Source organism: Salvelinus fontinalis, unplaced genomic scaffold (genome assembly GCF_029448725.1).
Source record: "Salvelinus fontinalis isolate EN_2023a unplaced genomic scaffold, ASM2944872v1 scaffold_0282, whole genome shotgun sequence".
In the NCBI taxonomy this organism is placed as follows: Eukaryota; Metazoa; Chordata; class Actinopteri; order Salmoniformes; family Salmonidae; genus Salvelinus; species Salvelinus fontinalis.
The window spans coordinates 33,527-55,917 of NW_026600491.1; the positions used below are offsets into that span (position 1 = coordinate 33,527).

The following is a 22,391-nucleotide window of genomic DNA, read 5'->3' on the forward strand; positions in this document are numbered from 1 at the left end:
TGGGGGAAAAACACGCAGCCACGCTACCAAAGTCTCGCGAGACAAAGCGGAACCATTGTGAACGCGGGTAGCGGGGAAAGGAAGCTAGCGAATGAATCACTTGTAGCCAGCCAGTTTCTTTCATAATAAACAGTAGGACTATAGCAGCGTATTTTCTGAAAGAAAGTTTTTGAAAAACATATCTGCCATTTATAGGCGGACGAAGTAATCGAATAAACAGACGATCAGTTTAAATCGTGGAAGAAATTCGATAACAATGTCCGAGACTGGAAACGGCGTGGAGCTGCGGGAAGAGCAAGCAGTTGAACTTGAAGAAACCGGAGGAGTGGAGGTGAGCCTGAACAAAATAATAATAATACAAATTCTGAGCCCATCATTCGAAAAAATGTCTCAACAAGTTTTAGATTATGCTAAAATCAACCATATGTCTTTTGTGAGTTCCAAATCGAGCCATCTCAAACTTTGTCTTTGCTAGCTCGAGTTGTTTAGCTAGCTAGCATTAGGGTCGTTAGCTAACGTTAATCGACAGCTCCGACCCATCTTCCCGGAGAGTGTGTCTCGCAGTACTATATAGTAGAGCTAGCAGCTAGCCTGTTTCATAAACACTCAGCTAACTATGCTAGCTAACGTTACAGCTAGTACACTTTATTTTAATACGCATCAAGGGTTTCTATACAGTTGTAGCAGTTGTTTACACCTGTTTGACGCTAAATTCGAGCCTCTTTATACTAGTGCAGCTTATCTCACATTAAGACAACTGGGAACTCTCAGTCAAATCGTGACCCCAGTGATCTTCAGGTTGGAAAGTCGGAGCTCTAGAGCAGTTTTTTCCCGAACCTGGTCCTCGAGTGCCCCCAACAGATTAATTGTTGTAGCCCCTTGACAAACACACCTCATCCAACTCATTTAGGGCTTGTTGACAAGTTGAATCAGGTTTGCTTGTCCAGGGTTACAATAAAAAGGTGTACTGTTGGGGGTACTCGAGGACAAGGGTTGGGAAACACTGCTCTAGAAAGATGCCCAAGTTCCAGATTTGGAATCCCGAGTTAGATCACCTTTTCAAAATATTTTTCCCAGTTGGAGATTGTTTTTCTTATTTTTTGAGTTCCAACTTGTCTTGAAGCCACTTAGGTCAGAAGTCTGAGATTTCTGAATTCTCAGTTGTTTTGAAAGTGGCGTTGCATTCCTCTTTTCCAGGAAAAGGATGATGTGTCAGAGGCCAGCAAGGAGGAGTCTTCTGAAGCCGGACAGGATGCCCAAGATGAGGACCCCTCTTCATCTATAGCGCCAGCCTATGAGGAGAAAGTGGTAATGGCACCCTGCTAGATGTTCATTTACAGTTTTAATATGTAATTATCCGGTTGTAAACGTAATTTGTTGCTCACAAATTTTCACTGTTTTTCTGTGTGTAGGCATCAGACCGGACCAACAGATTTGAGTACCTACTGAAGCAGACAGAGGTGTTTGCCCATTTCATCCAACCTGCGGCCCAGAAGACCCCCACCTCCCCGCTCAAGATGAAGCCAGGACGCCCTCGTGTCAAGAAGGATGAGAAACAGAATCTCCTCTCGGTCGGAGAGTGAGTATACAACGCAACACGCAGAACACTTGACCTGATGATTCGTCAGTCTTCCGTGGGAGTACATTTGGTGTACGTTTTGGGCATTTGATATGCTGTCTCTGATGAATTGCTCTCTTTGACAGTAACCGTCATCGTCGCACAGAGCAGGAAGAGGATGAAGAGCTGCTGAGCGAAAGCAGCAAGACCACCAACGTCTGCACCCGCTTCGACGAATCTCCCTCCTGTAAGCAGTCGCATGGTTTTACTTATTAAAGCGACCCGACCAAATTCACATAGTAATGCGTGTTATATATATCTCATTGAAAGCAAGTCTAAGATGCGGAAGATCTGTTCTAGGTACTCATTTTCTATGCTATCCGTGGTTAAGTTTTGCATCTTTTACTTTCGGTTTTGTACACCTGCTTCAAACAGCTGAAAATACAAAATGTTTTAGTTATGAAAAATACATTTCCCAGCGGTTTAGATGTTACAAAGATTCTCTACACTAAACTTGCTTGTTTTGTCACAGGCTGAAATTAGGTGAACTATTAGAATTTTAGCAACCAGGAAATGGCTTCTGCATAGTGCATCTTTAATGTAGCAAAGTCCTGACCGGGACTACTATAGTCCATATTTGAATGGCAAGTATGTCAAACTTGTGCAATACTCAGTATGTTGTGCTGTATCTATCTCCCAACAGTTGTAAAAGGGGGTACAATGAGAGACTACCAGGTCCGTGGCCTGAACTGGCTCATCTCTCTGTACGAGAACGGAATCAATGGGATTCTTGCTGATGAAATGGTAGGTTCTTGTTTCAAACTAAAGTGAAAAATATGACCTTTTTGGTATTCTGGTAGTTCTACATGCATATCTCTTGATCACTAGATGTTTTTGTGTGTGTGAGATACTCATGAATAGATCCTCCTGGACTACAGCAGTAACAGCATCCAAAGACCCATTCATGCTAAAATCGGTATTCAAATTATTGTGCTTTTTAAAAATATATATATACTCACACCTTGCTTGTTGTCCTTCAGGGTTTGGGTAAGACCCTGCAGACCATCTCTCTGCTGGGGTACATGAAGCACTACAGGAGCATCCCCGGGCCCCACATGGTGCTGGTGCCCAAGTCCACCCTGTACAACTGGATGAACGAGTTCAAACGTTGGGTCCCCTCCCTCAAAGCAGTCTGCCTCATCGGAGACCGAGAGCAGAGGGTGAGCTATGAGCAGCAGCAGACCACATGAATTCTCTGATGTAAACTGAACAGGGCATGTTGATTGCTGTAGATCAACTGGAAAGCATTAGGTGGTGACTGTGGGACAGTGTTGAGGCTTATGTGTTTTCCAATGTTCCATATGGGAAGAAATGTTGTCATGGAAATAGTTCATCTCTATCTCCGTCTGCAACTGAAAACGTAACACGTAGATTTCCTGCAACATAAGACTACTAATGGATATTCTGCATAATGCAAGCCAATGCAAGTCAGTCATTTTTCAATAACTTGTACTACAGCAGTTGCAGCGGGTTAGACTGGTGATGTTGCTGGGACTTTGGACTTGTGCCCCACCGATAACCCTGTATCTTCACCCTCTTTTTCCCCAGAATGCCCTGATCAGAGATGTGCTGCTGCCAGGGGAGTGGGATGTGTGTGTCACCTCTTACGAGATGCTCATCATAGAGAAAGCCGTGTTCAAGAAGTTTAACTGGAGGTACCTGGTCATCGACGAGGCCCACAGGATCAAGAACGAGAAGTCAAAGGTTAGGGAGCTTCTTAAGTTGACACACACACTGTATACATATTTGATTAAATGTAAATATGTGATTTAAAATGTGTATATACACTAACAAAACGTCAATGGGCTCAACTCACAAAAGACTCTTCAATGTTTTTTTAAAACTTGTGTATGTTTGTGCTGTAGCTGTCTGAGATAGTGCGTGAATTCAAGACCACCAACCGTCTGCTGCTAACCGGCACCCCGCTGCAGAACAACCTCCACGAGCTCTGGGCCCTGCTTAACTTCCTGCTGCCAGACGTCTTCAACTCCTCAGAGGTAAGAGGCAGATAAAATAGGATGAACTTTAATGTACTTGAGGGGAACAAATTGTTGAACACACAGACAACTACCCTCCATTAATACTACAGTTTAGGAATAACACTTAGTGAAAATAACAATATTCTCTATTTTTCACTTATTTAAAGGGCCCCGAAAATATGGATTGATTAAACTTTTTATTTTTCTCTCGAAGGACTTTGACTCGTGGTTTGACACCAACAACTGCCTGGGGGATCAGAAGTTGGTGGAACGTCTTCACACTGTAAGTATCTGAAACACTTCCTTACATTTAACTGTACTCTATACGTGAATCTGTACTGTGTATATATGAATAGTGAGTAAATAGTATTTTTGTCTCTTGGTGCTTTGACAATGTATTACTTTCAATTTTAATGTAATAACATCTTATGTTGTTCTTGTCTATAACTGTTTTTTGTGGACCCAGGAAGAGTTGCTGCTGCATGTTCCACAGTTAATGGGGATCCTAATGAACTAAACATGTATCCATGTAAGTTTTTTATCAAATAGTGTTATGGGGCCTTCCCTTACCTTTCATTGGTTGTTCTCTGTCTGTGTGTGTGTGTGGGGGTGGGTGGGTGTAGGTACTGCGTCCTTTCCTGCTGCGTCGTATCAAAAATGAGGTGGAGAAGTCTCTGCTGCCTAAGAAAGAGATCAAGATGTACGTGGGGCTGAGTAAGATGCAGAGAGAATGGTGAGTAGCCCACACACAGTCAACGTATGCCCTTTCCCCGCCAAACAAATTCTTCAGCCCTGCACACTATAATGTGTATTGAAAACAGTGTCCCGTCTCTCCTCAGGTACACCAAGATCCTGATGAAGGACATAGACATCCTGAACTCTGCAGGGAAGATGGACAAGATGCGTCTGCTCAATGTCTTGATGCAGCTGAGGAAGTGCTGCAACCACCCGTACCTGTTTGACGGGGCCGAGCCCGGCCCGCCCTACACCACCGACCTGCACCTGGCCGTCAACAGCGGCAAGATGGCCGTCCTTGACAAGCTGCTGCCCAAGATGAAGGCTCAGGGTGGGTGGACGAAAGGCTCCCCTCTAAGACGAGTTACAAACTTGGTGTTTTTATGGCCTGTTTGATGGCTCTGTGGCCCTTTCAACTTTAAAGTTGATATGGAGACAGTGTTGTGTAAAGGCTATTTCAGACTTTTGTGATTCAAACTACTATGCTAAAGTTGCAGCAATGTAGGCATGGTGGATGATTGATTGGCGGCCATTTTGAACACCCCTCCCTCTCCCAGGCTCCCGTGTGCTGATCTTCAGCCAGATGACCAGGATGCTGGACATCTTGGAGGACTACTGCATGTGGCGCAACTTCGGCTACTGTCGCCTGGACGGACAGACGCCCCACGAGGAGAGACAGGTACGACTATGACTCCCACTCCTGGATCTCATTAACGGCAGTGGCTTATTACTCTGGTCCCAGATCTGTTTGTGCTGCCTTCTTGTGACATTGACCATAGGAGTTGGCAGGGCAGCACACGCAGATCTGGGACCAGGCTAATAAATGGCTTGTAAATACAATTTAACTCATTGCAGTTTGAACACACTTCATTTAACGCTACATGTCCCATGTTCCTCTAGATCTCCATCAACACGTACAATGAGGAGAACAGCCCTAAGTTTCTCTTCATGTTGAGCACCAGGGCCGGAGGGCTGGGTATTAACCTGGCCACAGCTGACGTGGTCATTCTCTATGACTCAGACTGGAACCCTCAGGTCGACCTACAGGCCATGGTCAGTACCTCTCATTGACCCACGTTAGTGGACTAATTAATCAGTCTTTTATATGACATTTTACTATTACTGTAATTAGAATTTGCCCTACGGATTTAACATGTTCAATTCCCCCTCGTTTGAATCATATCACAACAACTGAGCTTACATTCAATAGAATCTCTCACCAGTAACTTAATTTATCAAGATGCTTCTACCTGGTAACTGTTAGACACTTACCTGTTTGGTTCATTTCACTTTTTTTCTCAGGACCGAGCTCACAGGATTGGTCAAAAGAAGCAGGTGCGCGTGTTCCGTTTCATCACGGAAAACACAGTAGAGGAGAGGATCGTGGAGCGGGCTGAGATGAAGCTCCAACTGGAGTCCATCGTCATCCAGCAAGGTACTGCACCGGTGGCCATTTTGGATCTCCTCTTCCCAGTTTCAAACCTACACTATTGAAGTCAATGCCTTGGTAATGCAACTGGCTGACTTGTCTGTGTCTACTGTGTCTGTTCTGCAGGAAGGCTAGTGGATCCCAACGCCAACAAGTTGGGGAAGGACGAGATGCTGTCTATCATCCGGCACGGCGCCACGCACGTCTTCGCCTCCAAGGAGAGCGACATCACCGATGATGACATCGATGAGATCCTGGAGCGAGGCGAGAAGAAGGTCAGAACACAGGCGGACAAGGGCCTAGCGCTAGCATTGGGCCTAGCATTAGCATTTATCTGCACTCAGATCATTTATATAATATGTGATAGCATTGCTATATGTGGGTTGATATGGCAGTATCTAGAGGCCAAACACATTAGCAATGTGTAGCTAGATGCTAACGCTTTGCTGTGTGTTTGTATCTGACAGACCATGGAGTTGAAGGAGAAGATGAACACCATGGGCGAGAGCTCCCTGAGGAACTTCACCATGGAGTCCGACAACAGTGTGTACACCTTCGAAGGAGAGGACTACAGGGAGAAGAAGAAGGTGGTCACCAACTGGATCGAGCCACCCAAGAGAGAGAGGAAGGCCAACTACGCCGTCGATGCCTACTTTAGAGAGGCCCTGCGTGTCAGCGAGCCCAAAGCACCCAAGGTAAGCCTCACTACCGCCGGCCTCTGGCTATGTATACGCACGCCGCTGGGATAGCTGTGTGGAATGAATTAGGCCATCTTTCTCCATGACTAAAACTCCTGTCCTTCCAGACTATCTTTCTCCATGTCTAAAACTGCTGTTCTCCTCTTCCAGACTATCTTTCTCCATGACTAAAACTGCTGTTCTCCTCTTCCAGACTATCTTTCTCCATGACTAAAACTGCTGTTCTCCTCTTCCAGACTATCTTTCTCCATGACTAAAACTCCTGTCCTCTTCCAGACTATCTTTCTCCATGACTAAAACTCCTGTCCTCTTCCAGACTATCTTTCTCCATGACTAAAACTCCTGCTCTCCTCTTCCAGGCCATCTTTCTCCATGACTAAAACTGCTGTTCTCCTCTTCTAGACTATCTTTCTCCATGACTAAAACTGCTGTTCTCCTCTTCTAGACTATCTTTCTCCATGACTAAAACTGCTGTTCTCCTCTTCCAGACTATCTTTCTCCATGACTAAAACTCCTGTCCTCTTCCAGACTATCTTTCTCCATGTCTAAAACTGCTGTTCTCCTCTTCCAGACTATCTTTCTCCATGACTAAAACTGCTGTTCTCCTCTTCCAGACTATCTTTCTCCATGACTAAAACTGCTGTTCTCCTCTTCCAGACTATCTTTCTCCATGACTAAAACTGCTGTTCTCCTCTTCCAGACTATCTTTCTCCATGACTAAAACTCCTGTCCTCTTCCAGACTATCTTTCTCCATGACTAAAACTCCTGTCCTCTTCCAGACTATCTTTCTCCATGACTAAAACTCCTGCTCTCCTCTTCCAGGCCATCTTTCTCCATGACTAAAACTGCTGTTCTCCTCTTCTAGACTATCTTTCTCCATGACTAAAACTGCTGTTCTCCTCTTCTAGACTATCTTTCTCCATGACTAAAACTGCTGTTCTCCTCTTCCAGACTATCTTTCTCCATGACTAAAACTCCTGTCCTCTTCCAGACTATCTTTCTCCATGTCTAAAACTGCTGTTCTCCTCTTCCAGACTATCTTTCTCCATGACTAAAACTGCTGTTCTCCTCTTCTAGACTATCTTTCTCCATGACTAAAACTGCTGTTCTCCTCTTCCAGACTATCTTTCTCCATGACTAAAACTCCTGTCCTCTTCCAGACTATCTTTCTCCATGACTAAAACTCCTGTCCTCTTCCAGACTATCTTTCTCCATGACTAAAACTGCTGTTCTCCTCTTCTAGACTATCTTTCTCCATGACTAAAACTGCTGTTCTCCTCTTCCAGACTATCTTTCTCCATGACTAAAACTCCTGTCCTCTTCCAGACTATCTTTCTCCATGACTAAAACTCCTATCCTCTTCCAGACTATCTTTCTCCATGACTAAAACTGCTGTTCTCCTCTTCTAGACTATCTTTCTCCATGACTAAAACTGCTGTTCTCCTCTTCCAGACTATCTTTCTCCATGACTAAAACTCCTGTCCTCTTCCAGACTATCTTTCTCCATGACTAAAACTGCTGTTCTCCTCTTCCAGACTATCTTTCTCCATGACTAAAACTCCTGTCCTCTTCCAGACTATCTTTCTCCATGACTAAAACTGCTGTTCTCCTCTTCCAGGCTCCTCGTCCACCTAAGCAGCCCAATGTGCAGGACTTCCAGTTCTTCCCCCCAAGGCTGTTTGAACTGCTGGAGAAAGAGATCCTATTCTACAGGAAGACTATCGGCTACAAGGTATACAACATGTACTGTTACTAGTGTAACTGTTGGTACATCAGTGATGGCAGCTGCCACTTAAAATCGAATGACGGGCTCATAGTAATGGCTGGAATAGTATATATGTGTTTGAGCCGTCCTCCCCTCACCAGCCTCCTCTGTGGTCAGTTATGATGCCGTCAGTGTGATAATGTTCCATCAGACGGCGGCCATTTTGGATCTCCTTTGCATTTTCAAACCAACACAGTCGGTTTAGAATGGGATGTATCTGTTGAGTGTATATGTGATATACATTTTCTCTCCAGGTTCCTCGTAACCCAGAACTGCCCAACTCGGCCCAGCACCAGAAGGAGGAGCAGGCCAAGATTGACGAGGCCGAGGGCCTATCAGAGGAGGAGCTGGAGGAGAAGGAGAACCTCCTCTCGCAGGTATTGGCTGAAACAACTTAAACACTCTAGACATTCATCATAGTGCCCTACTCCATGTCATATTTATAGAACTACATATAGTTCAGTTGAGATACTCTTTTTAATGGCTTCAACTACAAAGTAGAGACAAATGTTAGCATTTGTGGCTTGTGTCGTTACAAACTGTCATCGATCTCTCCACAGGGCTTCACCATCTGGAACAAGCGTGACTTTAATCAGTTCATCAAAGCCAATGAGAAATGGGGGAGAGACGACATCGAGAACATCGCCAGAGAGGTGGAGGGCAAAACCCCAGAGGAAGTCATGGAATATTCCGGTAAGAAGAATCTGAATCTACTTCTTATATAGCTAGTGGACATGACTCCCAAGTGTATGACAGAGATCTAGAGTATTATGATCTAAACGTGTGTGTGTGTACACACAGCTGTGTTCTGGGAGCGCTGCAACGAGCTGCAGGACATTGAGAAGATCATGGCTCAGATCGAGAGAGGAGAGGCCCGCATCCAGAGGAGGATCAGCATCAAGAAAGCACTGGACACAAAGGTAAGCCATTTCAGTGAGGTCATCATTAACAAGAACAACATTGGGGAGCCAAGACCTTTTATTTTGATCAGATGGTCGATACAGTTGTGAAAACCTCTGGGCCCTCCCAACCCTTCTGAAGGTATGTGTCTGGGCCCTCCCAACCCTTCTGAAGGTATGTGTCTGGGCCCTCCCAACCCTTCTGAAGGTATGTGTCTGGGCCCTCTCAACCCTTCTGAAGGTATGTGTCTGGGCCCTCCCAACCCTTCTGAAGGAATGTGTCTGGGCCCTCCCAACCCTTCTGAAGGAATGTGTCTGGGCCCCCCCAACCCTTCTGAAGGAATGTGTCTGGGCCCCCCCAACCCTTCTGAAGGAATGTGTCTGGGCCCCCCCAACCCTTCTGAAGGAATGTGTCTGGGCCCCCCCAACCCTTCTGAAGGAATGTGTCTGGGCCCTCCCAACCCTTCTGAAGGTATGTGTCTGGGCCCTCCCAACCCTTCTGAAGGAATGTGTCTGGGCCCTCCCAACCCTTCTGAAGGAATGTGTCTGGGCCCTCCCAACCCTTCTGAAGGAATGTGTCTGGGCCCTCCCAACCCTTCTGAAGGAATGTGTCTGGGCCCTCCCAACCCTTCTGAAGGAATGTGTCTGGGCCCTCCCAACCCTTCTGAAGGTATGTGTCTGGGCCCTCCCAACCCTTCTGAAGGTATGTGTCTGGGCCCTCCCAACCCTTCTGAAGGTATGTGTCTGGGCCCTCCCAACCCTTCTGAAGGTATGTGTCTGGGCCCTCCCAACCCTTCTGAAGGTATGTGTCTGGGCCCTCCCAACCCTTCTGAAGGTATGTGTCTAGGCCCTCCCAACCCTTCTGAAGGTATGTGTCTGGGCCCTCCCAACCCTTATGAAGGTATGTGTCTGGGCCCTCCCAACCCTTATGAAGGTATGTGTCTGGGCCCCCCCAACCCTTCTGAAGGTATGTGTCTGGGCCCTCCCAACCCTTCTGAAGGTATGTGTCTGGGCCCTCCCAACCCTTCTGAAGGTATGTGTCTGGGCCCTCCCAACCCTTCTGAAGGTATGTGTCTGGGCCCTCCCAACCCTTATGAAGGTATGTGTCTGGGCCCTCCCAACGCTTCTGAAGGTATGTGTCTGGGCCCTCCCAACCCTTCTGAAGGAATGTGTCTGGGCCCTCCCAACCCTTCTGAAGGTATGTGTCTGGGCCCTCCCAACCCTTCTGAAGGTATGTGTCTGGGCCCTCCCAACCCTTCTGAAGGTATGTGTCTGGGCCCTCCCAACCCTTCTGAAGGTATGTGTCTGGGCCCTCCCAACCCTTCTGAAGGTATGTGTCTGGGCCCTCCCAACCCTTATGAAGGAATGTGTCTGGGCCCTCCCAACCCTTCTGAAGGTATGTGTCTGGGCCCTCCCAACCCTTATGAAGGTATGTGTCTGGGCCCTCCCAACCCTTATGAAGGTATGTGTCTGGGCCCTCCCAACCCTTCTGAAGGTATGTGTCTGGGCCCTCCCAACCCTTATGAAGGAATGTGTCTGGGCCCTCCCAACCCTTATGAAGGAATGTGTCTGGGCCCTCCCAACCCTTATGAAGAAATGTGTCTGGAGCTGGTGTCTGATCATGTCTACCGGAGGCTTACCATACACCCTGAAGGACATCTTTTCTCTCCCTCGTTGTAGATTGGTCGCTACAAGGCGCCGTTCCACCAGTTGAGGATCTCGTACGGCACCAACAAGGGGAAGAACTACACGGAGGAGGAGGACCGCTTCCTCATTTGCATGTTGCACAAGCTGGGCTTCGAAAAGGAGTCGGTCTACGACGAGCTGCGCCAGTGCATCCGCAACTCGCCCCAGTTCCGCTTCGACTGGTTCCTCAAGTCCAGGACCGCCATGGTGAGTTGAGTGGCCCCGGGCCGACAGTGGAATTAAGTACAACTTTGTTGTAGAATCAATAGAGTACAACCTGTAGATGGAAATGTGTCTTTACTTCTTCAGTAACACGATAACCTTTCATTCAAAACATTATACATTTCAAGAGTTGTGGTTGTGTGTGTGTGTAGGAGCTCCAGAGGCGATGCAACACCCTGATCACCCTGATTGAACGAGAGAACATGGAGCTGGAGGAGAGAGAGAAGGCAGAGAAGAAGAAAAAAGGACCACGGAGTCAGTCTTCTGTAAGACCACACTTCCTGCCCATCACTGAATTCTCTGCTCATACAGTCCTCTATCTCCGTGCATTGTGCAGGAAGACACACATCACACTAACAATATCACACAATGTTCTTTTCCACTATATAGTCTTGTCTAAACCAATATACCATTGTAAGTAGACGTTATTGTATGAAGTGACGATTTTTATGATTATTTGAGCTGACACTCCTTTTCTGTCTTCCTCTTCATCCCACACTTCCTCAGGCTCAGAAGCGTAAGGGAGAAGGAACCCCAGACCCGCGAGGAGGCCGCAGGAAAAAGCTAAAGCTGTGAAGTGGTGATGGTCAGAATGAGGGCAGCGGCAGGCAGCAGTGTAGTAGTCGTAGCGTCTGTTTGTTTTGTACGGGTTACCGTGGTGATACATGATGATGATGATGATTTACTGTATAAAACCCAAGAGGACTGAGCTTTTCTTCGCTATAGCGTGTCGTTCTATCTAGAAGATGCCAGGAGGGAACCTAGGTTCTTAGTGTCGATTTAAGGCAGCCCCCCGCACCTCTCCGATTCAGAGGGGTTGGGTTAAATGCGGAAGACACATTTCAGTTATACAACTGACTAGGTGTCCCTCTTTCCCTATTGTATTCCTTCTATTCACAGGCCTGCTAGTAGGGACTAACTGGCATACTGCAGCTGATTTAGTTGAATTTTCTTTTTGTTTTAGTTTTCTACCCTTTTTTACTAGTACTTGAGGTGATGAGAAATGTATTTATGCCTGTTTGGTTATGTTATCACATTCCATTGATTGTTACGACACCTGTATGTATCCCCCCTCCCACTCTGTTATGTTACCGACCTACATTGTAGAAAATGTATTTTTGGAACTTGTCACTAATAAATTACCCCTTTTTTTAAAAATAAGTCTATTATGCAAAGAAAATATACTTATGTTGAATATTTGTGCAAAGCTTTTCACACAAAGAGCCGTGGACGTTCACAAGCAGTCTGAGTGAAGACTAGGACCGAAATCATTCGGAAAAGTACATTTGTATTTGGCAGTTAAAGTTGGAGTACATCAAACAATTGATTGAAATTATCACAAAATTGATAAGTCACCAATTTGATCTAAATTGGTCGGAGACAAATTTCTGTACCTTAACTAATTGGCACCTATTAACTTATACTGTCACTTGCATAAGATCAAGATGGTCACATTCTTCAGTTGATAAACAGCATCAAATGTGGGGTTTACATATTTTTCAAGTTGCACCAGGGTTTAGTAATGAATACCTTTTTTTGTTTGCATTGTCCTGTGTTGACTTTGAACATCCTATACATGCAGGTATGTACAGACTTATGAGAGTTAATAATATGCACATACACGTGATTTTTTTTTAAACCGCACCTGAAACAAAAATGTATAAAAACATTCTGAATGAATAGTTTACGCACTTGAATGACTAAAATGGGCAACATCACAATCCCATTGAATAGCACCATGTCTATGGGCACACCTGCTGACTACTGAGGGCTTTGTAAAGCATAGCAGTGCATCAATCAATATTAGAAAAGACACAAATTTACCACATTTGATACAGCCAGCCTCGACCGGACCGACACAACCCAACATTCGATCCACTTGGCTCTCTATCTCACACTCAAAAAAACAAATATTAGTTGACACGGATTGAACGACCGACAACAAAAATACCACGATAGGCTAGTTCTCTTAAGAAAAACAGGACAGTATAGTCTCCTCAAAGCTGCTTTGCACTATCAAGGGGGACATTACCTTCTGGAGATGCCATTACTGTTTTAAGATTTAATTGGGATGTTCAGCTATGGCAGTTAGCATAGTTGGAAGGGGTATTCTCCACAACATCAGCCCTTGGGGACTCTTAATATTTGACACATGAACTAAAGCACACCTGAATGGAGTTCTGAGGGGGACGAAAACCCATGTTATACCACAGGAAAAGGGGTGAAAACACTTCATTGAGGGTTCATGGATCCTCACATGACTTTCTCTCCAGGCTTGGTCAGCCATGCATTCATTCATACTCTGGTTATAGGCCCACAACACACATCAACTGACATCAACTGTCCCAAGAATTGGCTGTGCTGTCTTCAGTGCTAGCCGAAGGCAGGGTTGGCCCTGTCTTAGGGCTCTATTCAATCCGTATTGCTGAAGATCAAGTGTTACAGCGTGATTGAAATTTAAAGCCAGTGTTCCCGAGTTAGCGGAGACTGTATTTACGCTGCATATGTCGGCTCAATCGGAAATGACCTTTACATTTCTATCACGCTTCAGCGGTAAGGACTGGATAGAGCCATTAGACGGCAGCGCAGTGGTAGAGGGTGGAACTGTTGACAACTGTCAATGTCTTATCAGAAGGCCACGGGGACGGGATGGTGTTGGTAGGAGGGCTGTCTCTAGTCTTGAGCCTAGACCTCAGAGCTGTCCAAGCTGCTGCGCCCAGTACCCATCATGCCCTTTCTGCTGTTGCCACTCCCTCCGCTGTAGGCCGAGCATGACGAGGTGGAGTAGGGAGGGAACTGGCTCTTCTTCTGGTTCTTCCTCTTGCGCCGCACCAGCAGAATAACCACCATGGCAACCAGGCATGTGAGAAGGATCAACCCGGCCAGGCCTACCAGCGTGGGCAGGGTGGAGGTGTCCGCTGGCTCCCTGCCGGAGCTCTCCAGGAGGGGGCGCTCCAGGAAGGGTGAGTCGCGGTCCGACCCAGCCCGGTCACGTCCCCCCCATGGCTGGCGCTGGCTCACCACCAGGCGGTCCGTGCGGTCCAGAGCGATGTGCTGGATGTTGGTTCCCCGATTGTTGTCGGTGCCGATGTCCTGGGCCAGGTCCGGAGCGGGGGCGGCACGACGGTAGCGACCCAGGGAGGAGGTGTGGAGGTCGGGCTGAGGGTCGGCCACAGAGGACAGGCTGTGGTGGTACTCCAGGCTGCGCTTGCCGATGCCACGGTTGGCGTTGTCTCGGGAGCGGACGGTGTAGATGGTGTGGATGAACCACTCCCGACCTGCGGCCACCTGGAACATCCAGACACAGTGGAGCTTGAGGTTAGTGATAAAGACTTTGGCCTATACCTTTCAGTGTGTGATTTCAAACTAAATTCTTGTGTTTTTTTGTGCAAGTAATCAAATTCAGATTTCAGAAACCAGATTTAATTCAACCATACAGAGACTATTTTCCCATTAGTATCCAGTTTACAGACCATATTAGGTACGATTAGAGTCAAAGAGAGCCTCTCTGGGGGAGGGGGGCTGCGTGTGTGCGCGCGTGTCAGCTGACCTGGAAGAGAGGCGAGGAGGACAGGGCGAATCCGTCTGAACCAGGCTGTCTGACCAGAGGCAGGCCTCCAGGAGTGTCCAGGGCCAGAGTGGCATCAAACAGCACATCTCCAAACGCTGTGGCCTGGGTCTCTGGCTGAGCCTTGTCCTGAGGAGCAAAACACACACACAGGTTAGACCACTGAAATAATTAGAGATAGAACCTAACTTAGAAATATTGTATAGGATGTCTATGGATTAGAGGTAGGTAGCTTAGCGGTCAAGAGCATTGGACCAGTAATCAAAAGGTAACTGGTTCGAATACCGTGGCCGACTAGGTGAAAAATCTGTCGACGTGCCCTTGAGCAAGGCACTTAACCATAATAGCTCCTGTAAGTCGCTCTGGATAAGATCGTCTGCTAAATGACTAAAACGTAAAATGTATTTCAACAGTCTAACAGCAGCATGGCTCACATGTACTGAGATATCAAGAACACAAATGGTTGTAGATGGTTGAAGCAAGAAATTACCTGTGAATTAATTAATTAATTAATTAATATAGCAAAACTGACCAAACTGCATTCAAAGTGACCATAACAAAACTCCAGAGGAATCTCCCCCTGAGTGGAGGCAGCATGTGTTGAGTGATTGGCGTACGCACCAGGATCTTGAATCTGTAGAGCAGTGAAGGTGCGTCGGCCAGGCAGCCATACTCCTTGTTGGTGGGGTTGTACTTGGGGACGTAACCGTCAGCTCCTGTACACAGGAACACCTTCTCTATACTGCAGGAGAAGGAGTCACCCAGGTTCTGGACTGGGTCCACCATCACACGGCCGTAGATAGAGGAGCCTGGAGAGGGGGATGGAGGGAGAGATTAGAGGAGGGTGGTGTCCATTGCTCTGTGACAGTTCAACAAGCACTGAAAGCTTCATTAAATGGTTATTAGACTGTTAAATATGATCTTTACATTCAAACTCAGAAAGCAGTTAGATAGAAAGCTGTGTGAGTTCTATAAGATAAAACAGCTAATAATATACATTGAGTGAACAAACATTAGGAACACCTTTCTAATATTGAGTTGCACCCATTGTCAGGGGTATGGACTCTACAAGGTGTCCAAAACGTTCCACAGGAACTCATGTTCTCTGTGTTCTCTGTGCCCATGTTGACTCCAATGCCTCCCACAGCTGTGCCAAGTTGGCTGGATTTTCTTTTTGGTGGTGGACCATTCTTGATACACAAACTATTGAGTGTGAAAAACCCAGCAGCGTTGCAGTTGTTGACACTCAAACCGGTGTGCCTGGCACCTACTACCATACCCCGTTCAAAGGCACTTCAAACTTTTGTCTTGATCCTACACCCTCTGAATGGCACACACAATCCACGTCTCAATTATCTCCAGGCTTTAAAATCCTTCTTTAACCAGGTCTCCTCCCCTTCATCTACACTGATTGAAGTGGATTTAACAAGTGACATCAATAAGGGTTCATACTTTCACCTGTATTCACCTGTGCAGTCTATGTCATGGAAAGAGCATGTATGTTGACTAGTGGTGTATATTTCTATATGTTGACTAGTGTTGTGTCTATCTATATGTTGACTAGTGGTGTATCTATCTATATGTTGACTAGTGGTGTATCTATCTATTTGTTGACTAGTGGTGTATCTATCTATATGTTGACTAGTGGTGTATCTATCTATATGTTGACAAGTGTTGCATCTATCTATATGTTGACTAGTGGTGTATCTTTCTATATGTTGACTAGTGGTGTATCTATCTATATGCTGACTAGTGGTGTATCTATATGTTGACTAGTGGTGTATCTATCTATATGTTGACTAGTGGTGTATCTATCTATATGTTGACTAGTGGTGTATCTATCTATATGTTGACTAGTGGTGTATCTATCTATATGTTGACTAGTGTTGTATCTATCTATGTGCTGACTAGTGGTGTATATATCTATATGTTGACTAGTGGTGTATCTATCTACATGTTGACTAGTGGTGTATCTATATGTTGACTAGTGGTGTATCTATCTATATGTTGACTAGTGGTGTATATTTCCATATGTTGACTAGTGGTGTATCTATCTATATGTTGACTAGTGGTGTATCTATCTATATGTTGACTAGTGGTGTATCTTTCTATATGTTGACTAGTGGTGTATCTTTCTATATGTTGACTAGTGGTGTATCTATCTATATGTTGACTAGTGGTGTATCTATCTATATGTTGACTAGTGGTGTATCTATCTATATGTTGACTAGTGGTGTATCTATCTATATGTTGACTAGTGGTGTATCTATCTATATGTTGACTAGTGGTGTATCTATCTATATGTTGACTAGTGGTGTATCTATATGTTGACTAGTGGTGTATCTATCTATTTGTTGACTAGTGGTGTATCTATCTATATGCTGACTAGTGGTGTATCTATATGTTGACTAGTGGTGTATCTATCTATATGTTGACTAGTGGTGTATCTATCTATATGCTGACTAGTGGTGTATCTATATGTTGACTAGTGGTGTATCTATCTATATGTTGACTAGTGGTGTATCTATCTATATGCAGACTAGTGGTGTATCTATATGTTGACTAGTGTTGTATCTATCTATATGTTGACTAGTGGTGTATCTATCTATATGTTGACTAGTGGTGTATCTATCTATATGTTGACTAGTGGTGTATCTATATGTTGACTAGTGGTGTATCTATATGTTGACTAGTGGTGTATCTATATGGTGACTAGTGGTGTATCTATCTATATGTTGACTAGTTGTGTATCTATCTATATGTTGACTAGTGGTGTATCTATCTATATGTTGACTAGTGGTGTATCTATCTATATGTTGACTAGTGGTGTATCTATATGTTGACTAGTGGTGTATCTATCTATATGTTGACTAGTGGTGTATCTATATGTTGACTAGTGGTGTATCTATCTATATGTTGACTAGTGGTGTATCTATCTATATGTTGACTAGTGTTGTATCTATCTATATGCTGACTAGTGGTGTATATATCTATATGTTGACTAGTGGTGTATCTATCTATATGTTGACTAGTGGTGTATCTATATGTTGACTAGTGGTGTATCTATCTATATGTTGACTAGTGGTGTATCTATCTATATGTTGACTAGTGGTGTATCTATCTATATGTTGACTAGTGGTGTATCTATCTATATGTTGACTAGTGGTGTATCTATCTATATGTTGACTAGTGGTGTATCTATCTATATGTTGACTAGTGGTGTATCTATCTATATGCTGACTAGTGGTGTATCTATCTATATGCTGACTAGTGGTGTATCTATCTATATGTTGACTAGTGGTGTATCTATCTATATGTTGACTAGTGGTGTATCTATCTATATGTTGACTAGTGGTGTATCTATATGTTGACTAGTGGTGTATCTTTCTATATGTTGACTAGTGGTGTATCTATCTATATGCTGACTAGTGGTGTATCTATATGTTGACTAGTGGTGTATCTATCTATATGTTGACTAGAGGTGTATCTATCTATATGTTGACTAGTGGTGTATCTATCTATATGTTGACTAGAGGTGTATCTATCTATATGTTGACTAGTGGTGTATCTATTTATATGTTGACTAGTGGTGTATCTATATGTTGACTAGTGGTGTATCTATATGTTGACTAGTGTTGTATCTATCTATATGTTGACTAGTGGTGTATCTATCTATATGTTGACTAGTGGTGTAACTATCTATATGTTGACTAGTGGTGTATCTATCTATATGTTGACTAGTGGTGTATCTATCTATATGTTGACTAGTGGTGTATCTATCTATATGTTGACTAGTGGTGTATCTATCTATATGTTGACTAGTGGTGTATCTATCTATATGTTGACTAGTGGTGTATCTATCTATTTGTTGACTAGTGGTGTATCTATCTATTTGTTGACTAGTGATGTATCTATCTATATGTTGACTAGTGTTGTATATATCTATTTGTTGACTAGTGGTGTATCTATCTATATGTTGACTAGTGGTGTATCTATCTATATGTTGACTAGTGGTGTATCTATATGTTGACTAGTGGTGTATCTATATGTTGACTAGTGGTCTATCTATATGTTGACTAGTGGTGTATCTATCTATATGTTGACTAGTGTTGTATATATCTATTTGTTGACTAGTGGTGTATCTATCTATATGTTGACTAGTGGTGTATATATCTATTTGTTGACTAGTGGTGTATCTATCTATATGTTGACTAGTGGTGTATCTATCTATATGTTGACTAGTGGTGTATCTATATGTTGACTAGTGGTGTATCTATATGTTGACTAGTGGTGTATCTATCTATATGTTGACTAGTGGTGTATCTATATGTTGACTAGTCGTGTATCTATCTATATGTTGACTAGTGTTGTATATATCTATTTGTTGACTAGTGGTGTATCTATCTATATGTTGACTAGTGGTGTATCTCTCTATATGTTGACTAGTGGTGTATCTATATGTTGACTAGTGGTGTATCTATATGTTGACTAGTGGTCTATCTATATGTTGACTAGTGGTGTATCTATCTATATGTTGACTAGTGTTGTATATATCTATTTGTTGACTAGTGGTGTATCTATCTATATGTTGACTAGTGGTGTATATATCTATTTGTTGACTAGTGGTGTATCTATCTATATGTTGACTAGTGGTGTATCTATCTATATGTTGACTAGTGGTGTATCTATATGTTGACTAGTGGTGTATCTATATGTTGACTAGTGGTGTATCTATCTATATGTTGACTAGTGGTGTATCTATCTATATGTTGACTAGTGGTGTATCTATATGTTGACTAGTGGTGTATCTATCTATATGTTGACTAGTGGTGTATCTATATGTTGACTAGTGGTGTATCTATATGTTGACTAGTGGTGTATCTATATGTTGACTAGTGGTCTATCTATATGTTGACTAGTGGTCTATCTATATGTTGACTAGTGGTGTATCTATCTATATGTTGACTAGTGGTGTATCTATCTATATGTTGACTAGTGGTGTATATATCTATATGTTGACTAGTGGTGTATCTATCTATATGTTGACTAGTGGTGTATCTATATGTTGACTAGTGGTGTATCTATCTATATGTTGACTAGTGGTGTATCTATCTATATGTTGACTAGTGGTGTATCTATCTATATGTTGACTAGTGGTGTATCTATTTGTTGACTAGTGGTGTATCTATATGTTGACTAGTGGTGTATCTATCTATATGTTGACTAGTGGTGTATCTATATGTTGACTAGTCGTGTATCTATCTATATGTTGACTAGTGGTGTATCTATCTATATGTTGACTAGTGGTGTATCTATATGTTGACTAGTGGTGTATCTATATGTTGACTAGTGGTGTATCTATATGTTGACTAGTGGTGTATCTATATGTTGACTAGTGGTGTATCTATATGTTGACTAGTGGTGTATCTATCTATATGTTGACTAGTGTTGTATCTATCTATATGTTGACTAGTGGTGTATCTATCTATATGTTGACTAGTGTTGTATCTATCTATATGTTGACTAGTGGTGTATCTTTCTATATGCTGACTAGTGGTGTATCTATCTATATGTTGACTAGTGGTGGTGTATCTATCTATATGTTGACTAGTGGTGTATCTATCTATATGTTGACTAGTGGTGTATCTATCTATATGTTGACTAGTGGTGTATCTATCTATATGTTGACTAGTGGTGTATCTATCTATATGTTGACTAGTGCTGTATATATCTATATGTTGACTAGTGGTGTATATATCTATATGTTGACTAGTGGTGTATCTATCTATATGTTGACTAGTGGTGTATCTATCTATATGTTGACTAATGGTGTATCTATCTATATGTTGACTAGTGGTGCATCTATCTATATATTGACTAGTGGTGTATATATCTATATGTTGACTAGTGGTGTATCTATCTATATGTTGACTAGTGTTGTGTCTATCTATATGTTGACTAGTGTTGTATCTATCTATATGTTGACTAGTGGTGTATCTATCTATATGCTGACTAGTGGTGTATCTATATATATGTTGACTAGTGGTGTATCTATCTATATGTTGACTAGTGGTGTATCTATCTATATGTTGACTAGTGGTGTATATTTCTATATGTTGACTAGTGGTGTATCTATCTATATGTTGACTAGTGGTGTATCTATATGTTGACTAGTGGTGTATCTATCTATATGTTGACTAGTGGTGTATCTATCTATATGCTGACTAGTGGTGTATCTATCTATATGTTGACTAGTGGTGTATCTATCTATTTGTTGACTAGTGGTGTATCTATCTATATGTTGACTAGTGGTGTATCTATCTATATGTTGACTAGTGGTGTATATTTCTATATGTTGACTAGTGGTGTATCTATCTATATGCTGACTAGTGGTGTATCTATCTATATGTTGACTAGTGGTGTATATTTCTATATGTTGACTAGTGGTGTTTCTATCTATATGCTGACTAGTGGTGTATCTATATGTTGACTAGTGGTGTATCTATCTATATGTTGACTAGTGGTGTATATATCTATATGTTGACTAGTGGTGTATCTATCTATATGTTGACTAGTGGTGTATATTTCTATATGTTGACTAGTGGTGTATCTATCTATATGTTGACCAGTGGTGTATCTATATGTTGACTAGTGGTGTATCTATCTATATGTTGACTAGTGGTGTATCTATCTATATGCTGACTAGTGGTGTATCTATCTATATGTTGACTAGTGGTGTATCTATCTATTTGTTGACTAGTGGTGTATCTATCTATATGTTGACTAGTGGTGTATCTATCTATATGTTGACTAGTGGTGTATATTTCTATATGTTGACTAGTGGTGTATCTATCTATATGCTGACTAGTGGTGTATCTATCTATATGTTGACTAGTGGTGTATCTATCTATATGTTGACTAGTGGTGTATCTATCTATATGTTGACTAGTGGTGTATCTATATGTTGACTAGTGGTGTATCTATCTATATGTTGACTAGTGGTGTATCTATCTATATGCTGACTAGTGGTGTATCTATCTATATGTTGACTAGTGGTGTATCTATCTATTTGTTGACTAGTGGTGTATCTATCTATATGTTGACTAGTGGTGTATCTATCTATATGTTGACTAGTGGTGTATATTTCTATATGTTGACTAGTGGTGTATCTATCTATATGCTGACTAGTGGTGTATCTATCTATATGTTGACTAGTGGTGTATCTATCTATATGTTGACTAGTGGTGTATCTATCTATATGTTGACTAGTGGTGTATCTATATGTTGACTAGTGGTGTATCTATATGTTGACTAGTGGTGTATCTATATGTTGACTAGTGGTGTATCTATATGTTGACTAGTGGTGTATCTATATGTTGACTAGTGGTGTATCTATCTATATGTTGACTAGTGTTGTATCTATCTATATGTTGACTAGTGGTGTATCTATCTATATGTTGACTAGTGTTGTGTCTATCTATATGTTGACTAGTGGTGTATCTTTCTATATGCTGACTAGTGGTGTATCTATCTATATGTTGACTAGTGGTGGTGTATCTATCTATATGTTGACTAGTGGTGTATCTATCTATATGTTGACTGGTGGTGTATCTATCTATATGTTGACTAGTGGTGTATCTATCTATATGTTGACTAGTGGTGTATCTATCTATATGTTGACTAGTGCTGTATATATCTATATGTTGACTAGTGGTGTATATATCTATATGTTGACTAGTGGTGTATCTATCTATATGTTGACTAGTGGTGTATCTATCTATATGTTGACTA

At 42.8% G+C, this 22,391-nt stretch overlaps 2 protein-coding genes across 2 annotated transcripts in view; one reads left to right on the plus strand and one right to left on the minus strand.

Annotated features, from left to right (window-relative positions):
- Positions 1–40: 40 nt before the first annotated feature.
- On the plus strand, positions 41–12,193 carry LOC129845344 (SWI/SNF-related matrix-associated actin-dependent regulator of chromatin subfamily A member 5-like). Its single transcript, XM_055913234.1, has 23 exons — positions 41–331; positions 1,198–1,308; positions 1,413–1,579; positions 1,705–1,805; positions 2,262–2,362; positions 2,599–2,778; positions 3,167–3,322; positions 3,484–3,615; positions 3,812–3,880; positions 4,221–4,330; positions 4,437–4,663; positions 4,890–5,011; positions 5,233–5,385; positions 5,635–5,767; positions 5,888–6,036; positions 6,229–6,456; positions 8,079–8,192; positions 8,480–8,602; positions 8,786–8,918; positions 9,027–9,145; positions 10,805–11,017; positions 11,185–11,298; positions 11,540–12,193. Exons 1-23 carry the CDS (start codon positions 257–259, stop codon positions 11,606–11,608), a joined length of 3,099 nt encoding a protein of 1,032 aa, XP_055769209.1. The 5' UTR covers positions 41–256; the 3' UTR covers positions 11,609–12,193.
- A 110-nt stretch (positions 12,194–12,303) lies between these two features.
- LOC129845342 (FRAS1-related extracellular matrix protein 2-like) overlaps positions 12,304–22,391 on the minus strand; it is a 59,576-nt gene continuing 49,488 nt past the window's right edge. Inside the window, exons 22-24 of the mRNA XM_055913231.1 lie at positions 15,222–15,409; positions 14,583–14,729; positions 12,304–14,320 (exon numbers count right to left, since the gene is read on the minus strand). Coding sequence (XP_055769206.1) covers positions 13,718–14,320; positions 14,583–14,729; positions 15,222–15,409 — 938 coding nt within the window. The 3' untranslated portion in view covers positions 12,304–13,717. The remainder of the gene's footprint in view (positions 14,321–14,582; positions 14,730–15,221; positions 15,410–22,391) is intronic.